Genomic DNA, 11,286 nt, shown 5'->3' with positions numbered 1-11,286 from the left:
TATATATATATATATATATATATATATATATATATATATACCATTCATGATGTCAGAAAAACATGTAGGTTTAAGAAGTCTTAAACCTTATAACCAAAGCACTTTCAAAAGGTGGACCTTTCTTCTTCAGAGGAAACAATATCATTCTTATCTCCTGTAAACTTGATGATAAGGTTATTTATCTTTCATAGTACTGAGTGTGTGTGAAAGCCCACAAAGTACACACACCATATCACCTACTTTCACTTATCTATTTATGATTTACAAAACATTGTCTTAAAAGTGCAAAAATAGACTCTCCATTAGAAACTGGACACTAAGAAATATTCCATAGTGTCTACTGCTCAAAATTTATCTGTTTTTACACCTTAAATAAATCAGCTCAATGTCTCTTTCTGAGATGAATTGATTAAACGAGCAAACTGGCTCCATGTCATTAGAAATATGTTTAGTAATAATTGAGACCAGGCATACTAATCAAATACTTTGGCCATGCATGCTATGATTAAATACAATTCTATAGATTTAGAATCATCACTAGTAAAAAAAGATTAAAGTTAGGATATTACTCATATGTTTAAGATTACATATTGTTCTAGATGTATAATACTGTTTGAGGATATAAAATCTACCCTATCATTAAGTATTAATCACACTAAAACATTTTATATTTTAATGGGCTTACTTAAAAACATATATATGATAATGATACTCTATTTATTTGGAAGCATTAAGATTTTCCAACAAAAACTATAATAAAACTTGTAAATGTAAAGGTGAACAACTAATATAAGTGTATGTGTAACTTAATACAGTATTCCACGGTATCAATTAGTGCAAACTATATATTTAACCCCTACTCAAAGACCTGTTCCAGTGCCTATTTAAATGTTTTCTCTATCACCATCATTTTGTAAGTGACTTTTTTCAATTCCTAAATGTTTAAAATGGATAGTTTGTATTTTCATCCCACTTTTTGTTCATTGAAAACACTTGTCATGAATTAAGTTTTCTTCATTTATTGTTAATTTATTCACATGATAAAATTGAATATTGTTAAATGCTTGCCCTAGTTTTCCACAGATGTTGTTTACACTATCTCACACTCTACCTTAACAATGTTGCATTGGCATTTAGCAAAACTTGGCAGTCATGAAGGAGAATCTTATAATACAGTTGAGCTTTTTGCTAACAAAATCTAAACATTACAGCCATTACTATTCAGCATTCAAAATAGCCTACATTTCTACAGTGCTAGTTTTCCTAACCTATTTACCAAAGTAATGATGAGGCAAACATCAATCAGGGGCCAACTGAATGTTCTAGTTTTCTTAACCTATTTACCAAAGTAACGATGAGGGAAACATCAGTCAGGGGACAACTGAAAGTTGTAGTTTTTTTCTTAACCTACTTACCAAAGTAATAATGAGGGAAACATCAGTCAGGGGACAACTGAAAGTTCTAGTTTTTTCTTAACCTACTTACCAAAGTAATAATGAGGGAAACATCAGTCAAGGGACAACTGAAAGTTCTAGTTTTCTTAACCTACTTACCAAACTGATGATGAGATAAACATCAGTCAGGAGACAACTGAAAGTTCTAGTTTTCTTAACCTGTTTACCAAATGATGTGGTAAACATCTACCAGGGGACAACTGAAAGTTCTAGTTTTCTTAACCTGTTTACCAAATGATGTGGTAAACATCAGCCAGCAACTGAAAGTTCTAGTTTTCTTAACCTATTTACCAAATGATGTGGTAAACATCAGCCAGGGGACAACTGAAAGTTCTAGTTTTCTTAACCTGTTTACCAAATGATGTGGTAAACATCAACCAAGGGACAATTGAAAGTTCTAGTTTTCTTAACCTGTTTACCAAATGATGTGGTAAACATCAGCCAGGGGACAACTGAAAGTTCTAGTTTTCTGAACCTGTTTACCAAATGATGTGGTAAACATCAGCCAAAGGATGGTTGACATTCTAGCCTTCTAAGCTACTTAAATCATGCAGTGAATGTAAACAAGAGAAAGTTCAATGTTTTAGTCCTTCAAACTATTTTATAGAATACTATGGTAAAACATAATTGAAAATTCTTGTCTTTCCAGCTATTTTAGTGAATAACATGGTATATATTGAAAATCATATTTAAATTGTTATCTAGATCATCCTAGACATATTAACAGAAGATTTCCAGTTTTTCTAAATGTTTCAGCTACACATGAAAATTAGTTGATGATTCTTGCCTTTCAAGTTATTTAATCAAAAATATACTAAATATTTAGACATTTGTATTTATTATCAGAACTATCCTACTATCACTTTCCAACATTTCATATACTATGGTGAAATATCTCATGGTACTTAACAAACGTGTACATGTTACATCAACACAAAATACAAAACTAAATCAATATGAGAATGTACACCTTCCTCTTCTGGTTATCGGAATTATTTACAACTGAATAATCTACCAGTAAACCCGTTTTAAGATAACTTTCTGTTGGTGAACCTGAACTGAAAATATTTGTATTATTTGGTTTGAGATCCAAAGGTTAAAAACTATTCCTGAGCAGAATTCCACTGACTTTCTGCTGACAGAGATGATAAAGGAGATATAAGCAGCAAATACAGAACTGATAAGAAATATGTTCATGTAAAAGATACAGTGTTTCTGATAAAATAAAAAAAGTGTTAGAAAAAAGATTTTGGAAAATTTGTATGTAAATAAATGTCTTAGCACAATTACCTTGTTTAACCATTCAGCTCTCTCTGTATCGGGAAAATAGACCTGTATAGAAAAAAATGTTTTAACACCTGTACAGAAATAACTAAGCTATTAACACCCATACAAAAAAGACATATAAAATGTTAACCAGTGCTTTTTGTCTGGGAAAAAGGTTACGGAACTCTCGTACATTTTCTACAACTTTTTCTAGTTGTTACTCTCATCCCACCCCGTGAGCATCCCAATCCAAAAGAGTCCCTCTTGTGATATTTAAATATTCAGTCTCAGCTTAGTTGGCTGTGTTGACTTAGAAAACCTGAAAAAAGCTTTTAAAGTAATTAATAGACGAATTAAATAAAAACTGACATCTAATATCTCTTATTACTACTATATGGTATTGTAAGTATGTTTGGAGGCCTTTATATTAATTTCTGAAAAACACGGAGGGGTTTGGACCACCCCAGATCTGCACCTACTTATACAATATTAAAATAATTCAATTAACTTCTGAAAAAAAGGGGGGTATGAGGGTTTGGACCCTCTCCCCTAGATCTATGTCTGCTTATCTAACAGTTACTAGTAAAAGTTCTGTTGTACAAACAAGAAGATTGTGACAATAGGGGTTAACTGAAAGTTAAACAACAAAGGCAATGCAAAAATCCTGCAATTTTCAAAACAAAGATGCAATATGAAACATATCTGAAGATAAGCAGTGCCAAGGAAAGAATAAGTCTTTGTTGAAATATGTTGGGAATTACTGCACATGAAGGATGTGTCACCCTGCTGCTGGTGCTATAATCTAATGATGACTACATCATAGGCTAACATAATATACATTAACACTTGTAAGGGTCGCAAAGCTTGTGACATGCACAAAGATTTTCACAGAAGTTGCACAGATAATAACCCTTTGTTATACAGAGAGGTGAATAAACATTTCTGAATAAAGTTATTTCTATCTAATTATCTTTACATCACTAGTAAGTATGAGTACATTTCAACAAAACATCCTGTCTTGATTTACAAGATTTGTTCCTTAGCTTCACTATGATGTATCATCATTTTTTTAACCCTTAATTTCTGGCTTGATAAAAGTGCTGGAGATTATCAAACATGAACAAAGTTATTCCTTATTTTAATGCAATTCAGATGGCAACTCTAATCCCATTATCTTGATAATGCTGGCAAGTACGAGTATGCTTCAATAAAACCTTGTATCTGGATTAATGGGATTTTGGAAAACAAATAAAGATTTAAAAGGTACTCATGATCAATCATGTATTTTCTGATCTTTATCTCATGTAACTTTTGAGGTATGCAGCAGTAAAATAAGCTCATGGACAAACTATGTGTACAAAAACAAATGTGAAAGAAAAATATTTGTATTATAAATAATATTATTACTGCTTTATTTTTAGGGTTTATTCACACTAAATAGTCTATATAAAGATCATTTGAGCTACAAATGCTGAACTGATAAATAACAACATTCACATTAATTTCATACATACAATTATAAAAAAAATAAAAACAGCTTTTATACTGCTTATTTATGTACCAAATCTGACAGAAGACATGTCTGGTAAATAACATAAAGATGGTATATGTGAAAAAATACATATTCTTACATTACATACACATTGTACAGTGTCCATTCTTCAACATAATGTGAAAAAATAAACACATTCATACATTATGTAAATAATGTTCAGCATCCATTCTTAAACTAAAATTTAACATTTCTTATTTCAATGAATTTAAACAAAAAAAAATACAAATTTTTTTAACAATTATTTGATAAACATTATAATTCTCAACTAGAATTACAGTTGATAATTGTAAAGTTTAAGTGTAAAAATAAAAAAAACATTAAAATGAAGTTCTAAAAAATACTAAAACCTTTAAACAAAACTATTTGATGAAATTAGATAAAATATAAACTTATCAAAATAAATATAAAGTTTAAAAGAACTATTTTATGTAATTAGATGAACAGAATGTGAACTCTATTAAAAATTTAAATTATATACAAAGCCCACCTACCCATGTTGGTAGATCTCCAAATTTTGCTGAAACTACTCCTTTTTCATTATTGGCTACACTGTGATGAAGAGCTGTACAAATTATTTTATCATTCAAATAATTTTCATGTGCCATCCACAATAAAACACCCATTAACAACCAAGATGGGCTAAATCCAAACATTCCTAAGATATATGCTCCTCCCAATACAACAATATTTTGTAAAAACTGACCCAAAATTGCCTTTTTTTCTTGCATTTTTGCATTTGCCTGTCCAGCCTCACTGGGTAATCTCTTACTGACAGATTGCTCATTTACTACTGACATTAGTTATTTTATAGTTATACTCTTTTAATCTTAATAGTATCTTTGATAAAATTAGTCTAATATATTGTTGTGATAAGCTTCAGTTGGATTTAGAAAAATCTTACAGGCTTAGTTTTGAGGATCATATACATAGTTTTAATTTTACTCACTCTAACTGTGAGTGTTACTGCTAGTTTACTGTTTTAGAGTTAACTTCAAATCTTATGTGACAAAGGACTAAAGTTTAAACTCTTACGTCTTAAAAAGTCCAAGATTCATAAGAACTTAAAATAAAAATACAAATTAAAAGTTAAAGACGACCGTTAATTACGACTTTGTGGCACAACTTTTTAAATTTAGCTTAACGTTCATGTTTCTGTCGTACTGACACCTTAAGACTTAAGCCAACACGATGAAAAAAAAACCCACTAAATTTAGTACATGAATTATACCGTTGCTACAGTAACCTATCAGTAGCATCACAGACTCTCTTTCTCTTATCTGCGTACGAAACGCGTACTGTCACCAAGTTTGTTTTCGGCGCTGTTCATCAAACATCAGAACGTAAATTATGATAATAAAAAAACATAATACCATAAAGATTATTTAGGGCTTATGCTATTATTTCGCTTCATATTAAAAATATTTAAAGGCAATGAGTCTCAGTCCTTATCAAAAATACATTTTTTAAGAAATACAACCTCATTTAATATTATTATGTTAAAAATAGCAAACAATATGTGTGATGAAAAGATTGATTATTTCAATGATAAATTCACTAACTCACGAGAATTTTAATTCGATCCAATTGAGATATATTTTGCACTACTCTTTAATAGAAACACCAAGTAAAACTGAATTTTCTCACAGGTATAGTGTAGGTCTCTTGTTACTTTTCTCTTTTCCATGAAAACCCAATACATAATGAATATTTTTATATCAAAATTTTAATATTTTTTCACTATTGTTACGTCTCTGTTCGTTTGTTAAAGTGTCTGTGGAAATTAAGTGTATTGCAAAGTTGTGTTGAGAAAGAATAACTAGTTTTATTTAAGAAAGAACTTGTATCGCTGAAATTTTTTGGAAAGAATTTCTACAGAAAATTAACCAACGACCAGAGACGTAACAAAATAAACAAACACTATTCGGTTAAATAAGAGCAGCCCAAATTTTTGCAGGTTTCTGTTGACTAGCTGTTTTCCCTCTGATAAGTTCCAAATTAAGACGATTATGACAAGTTGGCCTTTTGTGAAGTTTTGCGCAAAAATTCTAAAACAAAAAATCAACTAATAGCTTGTAGAGTTGGAATATATAATAGTTTGCTTTTGCCTTGTTTCTCAAATGTGACGACGTTTCAGTCTTTGTGCAAAAATTCGAAATGCTTTTCTACTCAACAAAAAAGCAAGAGTAGCCCTTTAAAATTTTAAATTCTTAACTGTCTACGCGCGCGAAACAAAACTTAATAGCTTTTCATTTGTGTTAGATATTATTCTAAATACAAACAAGTACAAACTATGTATTGATCGGTTTGTCCTTAGTTAAATCATAAATAAAAATATTGTGGTTATTTTAAACTTTGTAAGTAATAGCACACTCGTTATGACGTTCAATGACGTATGTAACAAATAAACAACGGGAATGTTAGTAATACGCGCGCATGTTCGTAATGATGTGGTTTTGTTAGATGCGTTAGTTTTCACCAAACTAAATTTAAAACTTTATTATTATAAGAAGTTCCTCAAAAGCTTTGTCATTTTTAAGTGAAACGCAATAAGGTAAATAACTGTGGTATGTGAGATGTGCTTATATTTTAATTTTATATCGTACATTAATTACTGAGATGTAATCAAGTTGATGATAGTTTTTTGGAAATGCATATCTTTGTGCTTTATTATTAGGCCTAAACGTACTGGTGTAACGGAGGTAATTGAGGTTGAAATTGAAGCTAAGCCTAACGCGTCTTGTTAAAGTTAGGCTTAGCTCGTTGTTGATATACACCAAGTTGTAACATGTAGTCAGTATTGTAAATTAACTGTAACTTTCAAACCCAAATCCTCTGCTATTTAGCTGTTCTATGTACAGCAAAACATTAGCCAGTTCTTTGTATAACTCGGCCACGAAGTTATTTTTAATATGGTGAAGCCGGTGATTTATGCAAAATATAAGTACCACTAAGAACTAAAGTAGTCAAGATAATCATATAAAATTATAATTATGATCCAATGACATAAAATGTATAAAAATTATATTGTTCTTTACATTTGTGTATTTCATCTGTTTGAACATTGTCACTGGGCATAAGACGGAGCTGAAGTACAAAGGTGGAAAACTTCACAATGAGTATTGAAGTGTTGAATAATAATGTTCATGGGGAAATTTCCATTTCTCGTGCTTCACATTGTAATACTAATAGTACTGATATAGCAAATACATGGAAACTTGAATTTTATAAGTTACCACTTGGAACCAATTTTTACATTTTCTCACAATACTCTTGTAAACACGCAATTTGAAATGTTTTATGTTCGTGGTCTATCATTATTACTATTAGTAGTTCTAGTAAGGTTACCAGATGTCCCAGGAAAATAGAGATTGTTCCAGGTTTCAGAGAGAAATCTAATTATCATGGACTTGCTGCTCTTCAACCATGAACAAGACAAAAACATTAGTTACTTAACTAAAACAGTATCTTTGATATAAGAATGTGCTTGGCATATAAAGAAGCATAATAAACAGAAGTCAGTAAATTTTGAAAGAATGCAATGATGTGAATATGCCATTATTTATCACTCCATAAAAATATCAGATATTTAGCTTTCAAATTCTGTGGTTTTATATTGTAAATGTTAAGTACAGCTGTTACATTTTTTATTGCACCAGTGATTTAAATTTAAAACAAAGTTCCAGTTTTTGATTTTAAAAAAATGGCATTTAATAATTAACCTAGTGAAAGTATTATTTCAACAGCAAACATTCATAAAATTTACCTCCCTTAACCAGACCCATGTTTATATGTAAAAGGCTTAAGTAAAAAATTTAAAAGCTTGTAGTTTAATAAAAGAATTACTTTGTGAGTGTCCTTGGCAGTATAATAATTATTTTCCATACAGTTTTATCTTTGCAAGTTTGAATGCTAACTTTAGTTTGTTTATGAGAATTGCAGGATCATAGGTAATGGTTGTTTTATTGACTGTTAAATATTTGCAAACTAAAAATAATTTTTACACTGTAATATCTGTATTCTGAATCAAAGTATATTCTGACAGAAATTACTTGTGTTATGAAACTTTTGGTGTTGCTTGAAGCATTCAGATGTGACAAATGTGGTATTTATATATTGGAATGAACAAGTGATGTCTACATGAACTTGTATATCAGGCTATAAGTAATCAAAGGAATACACATGTAAGTATTTGTATATTGAACAAAATAAAGTGTTATAGGAATTAATTAAAACTGTTATTTAAATCAAATCAACACCAGTAACCAAAGTGTATATAGACTTAACTGAATCTAACTATGTATTGACATTTTTCACTTTTATTCAGCCTTCTTTTTTTCATTACTTTGGCAACTAATTGTTATAGTAAAGATCTAATGAGTTAAAATTGTTTGGGATAATAAAGCTATTATAGTAAAAGTTAATTTATGGTTTGGTGAGTAATTTAATCATAAATCCAGTGACTACTTTTACATGTCACTGAAGCCAACTTACTGGTTATAAAAGAACATTATTTTACATGTCACTGAAGCCAACTTACTGGTTATAAAAGAACATTATTTTACATGTCACTGAAGCCAACTTACTGGTTATAAAAATATATTATTTTACACGTCACTGAAGCCAACTTACTGGTTATAAAGGTATGTTATTTTACATGTCACTGAAGCCAACTTACTGGTTATAAAAGAACGTTATTTTACATGTCGCTGAAGCCAACTTACTGGTTATAAAAGAACGTTATTTTACATGTCACTGAAGCCAACTTACTGGTTATAAAAGTATGTTATTTTACATGTCACTGAAGCCAACTTACTGGTTATAAAAGTATGTTATTTTACATGTCACTGAAGCCAACTTACTGGGTATAAAAGAATGTTATTTTACATGTCACTGAAGCCAACTTACTTGTTATAAAAGTACGTTATTTTACATGTTGTATGTTCAGTTTGGTTAAATGTTGAAATTTTAATGTTAACAAAACAATTTTTAAGTGCAGAAAGTAAGCTGTGTTCAGGAGAACGTCAAGAGTACAACTTTGAAACATTGAAAGTAATGAAGCAAACAGAATGACAACTAACTCCCCAACTTCTGCTGATGCCTGCCTCAGTATTGTCCATAGTTTGATGTGTCACAGACAGGGGGGAGAATCCGAAAGTTTTGCCAAAAGAGCGATTGAAAGCTTGGTGAAAAAACTCAAAGAGAAGCGTGATGAACTTGATAGTTTAATTACTGCTATCACGACAAATGGAGCCCATCCCAGTAAATGTGTTACCATACAGAGGACACTGGATGGAAGATTACAGGTATCATAGGAACTGTTGCATTGCTAACCAAGTAAATTGTACATGATTTAATTATGTTAATTTCTTGCCAGTATTTCTTTTCATGTCCTTACAGATTTACTTAATGTTTTGTGTATTTTTGTTATTACATTAAAACTAAATATGAGAGTGATCTCACTAACAATATGAGAGTGAATCTTTGTTCAGTTGGCATGGTGATGTGATGATGTTTAATAACTGTTATTTGGTTTTGGTTATTTGTTATTAAAATGAAGCTGGCAAAAGTTGAAATATGCTTAGGGGATTGTAAATTATGAAGATTTCATTGGTACTTTGTATGGTAATGCACAGTCATTTAGAATTTCTTTTAATCCTATCTCTACGGGTCTTCTTATGGTCACGGGTCAAAGGCCGTGTCATCATGTTTGTAGACTCGCATTCAAAATTTTATTGAAGTATTATTTTATGAATATATGTCAGTAAGTTTGGTATCATATTGTAGATTATAATTCGAAGTTTAATGTGATCTATTAGCTAATTTGAAAGTAAATATTAAAAATATAATCCTAAATATCAATTTTTGTGTGTTACATTGTATGTTGAATGCAGCGTTGGTTCAAATTAGATGTTTGTTATGTCCAAATACAAAGTCTTTATTTTTTTAAAGATAAGAAACTCAAATTACCGATATTGATAAGCTATTTGCTGAGATATCACAATGTTTACTGAATCAAACACAGTGGCCCTGCCCACCTCTTTCCATTTTTGTAAACACTAGCTGATGTACACCTACTTCTGTCTACAACGTGTGAATAACCAATCAAAAGCTCAGAATGTCCCTGATGTGGTTTTCTGAGCCTTTGCAAAGTATTTATGTGGGAACCCTTTTCATGTCAGATTTCAAATGATAAGGTAAGTCTTTAGTGAGCTCGAAATTTCATAATTTCTTTAGACCCAAATACAGCTTAGTTACTAAGCTTGATAAATTATAGTGGAATTCTATGGTATTGATATATTAATTTATTATTTTTGGTTATGTCAACAAAAATATATATATACATATAAATAAAACCTAAAAGAAATAATTCTGTTTCACATCCTCCACGCGTGAATTTGATGAAGCTTAGCAACCTATGGCAAGCAGCAAACAAGTTCAAAGTTTGAAATAGAAAATATCATTATTTTCTATTATTCTTTATTTACTGTTTTATGTTTCAAGAAAAATAACTGAAATTTAAGAACTGGTATGTGACTGTATTTTACAAAATACTAGTCCACTAAAACACAGTCAAGACAGGTCACTTTGTAAAGGCCAGTTTTATATTCTTGGATCCGGTAACATGAGTGCACATGCATCACATCATTGCAGCTTCAATAATATTAGCCAGGCACAGCTGTAAGGTCAATATATAAGAAAATATATATAAAATAATATAAAAATAATAAATAATAAATATATATAAATGTATATTGTTATGAAATTTAAGCTATTTAGACTAAACATTTGTTTTCGTGTTTTAATTTTGTAGTCATTCTAGAATGAAAAAAAGCATAATTGATATCTATTTCCTAATTTTTTATTGAGGTTACAAAGTTATTCAAATTGAACAAACCTGTACAAAGGTACAGTAGTGAAAATAACAGATAAAATATAAGGTTTCTTTCTAAAAAAATTTTATATTTATCTAGAGGTTATAAAGATTTTGCATGTGTTAATTTGAAAATGTTC

At 30.0% G+C, this 11,286-nt stretch overlaps 2 protein-coding genes across 7 annotated transcripts in view; one reads left to right on the top strand and one right to left on the bottom strand.

The window, feature by feature from the left end:
• The window catches only part of LOC106473807 (extended synaptotagmin-2-like), a gene marked incomplete at its 3' end in the record, with an annotated part of 34,837 nt that extends 29,287 nt beyond the window's left edge, over positions 1-5,550 (bottom strand). Inside the window, exons 1-2 of the mRNA XM_022402193.1 lie at positions 4,767-5,550; positions 2,745-2,786 (exon numbers count right to left, since the gene is read on the bottom strand). Coding sequence (XP_022257901.1) covers positions 2,745-2,786; positions 4,767-5,072 — 348 coding nt within the window. The remainder of the gene's footprint in view (positions 1-2,744; positions 2,787-4,766) is intronic.
• Positions 5,551-6,718: 1,168 nt separating this feature from the next.
• LOC106473808 (mothers against decapentaplegic homolog 4-like) overlaps positions 6,719-11,286 on the top strand; it is a 13,573-nt gene continuing 9,005 nt past the window's right edge. Inside the window, exons 1-3 of one of the 6 annotated variants that reach the window (XM_022402188.1) lie at positions 6,719-6,826; positions 8,318-8,456; positions 9,272-9,578. In XM_022402188.1, the coding sequence (XP_022257896.1) occupies positions 9,342-9,578 (237 nt within the window). In that variant the 5' untranslated portion in view covers positions 6,719-6,826; positions 8,318-8,456; positions 9,272-9,341. Of the gene's footprint in view, positions 6,840-8,317; positions 8,457-9,266; positions 9,579-11,286 lie in introns of all 6 variants that reach the window. The other 5 variants (XM_013934483.2, XM_022402189.1, XM_022402190.1 and 2 more) reach the window with 5 other exon arrangements.

The sequence above is a fragment of the Limulus polyphemus genome, unplaced genomic scaffold (genome assembly GCF_000517525.1).
Source record: "Limulus polyphemus unplaced genomic scaffold, Limulus_polyphemus-2.1.2 Scaffold6515, whole genome shotgun sequence".
NCBI classification, from domain to species: Eukaryota; Metazoa; Arthropoda; class Merostomata; order Xiphosura; family Limulidae; genus Limulus; species Limulus polyphemus.
The sequence above is the reverse complement of the archived record's forward strand: the minus strand, read 5'-3'. Positions and strand labels throughout refer to the sequence as shown.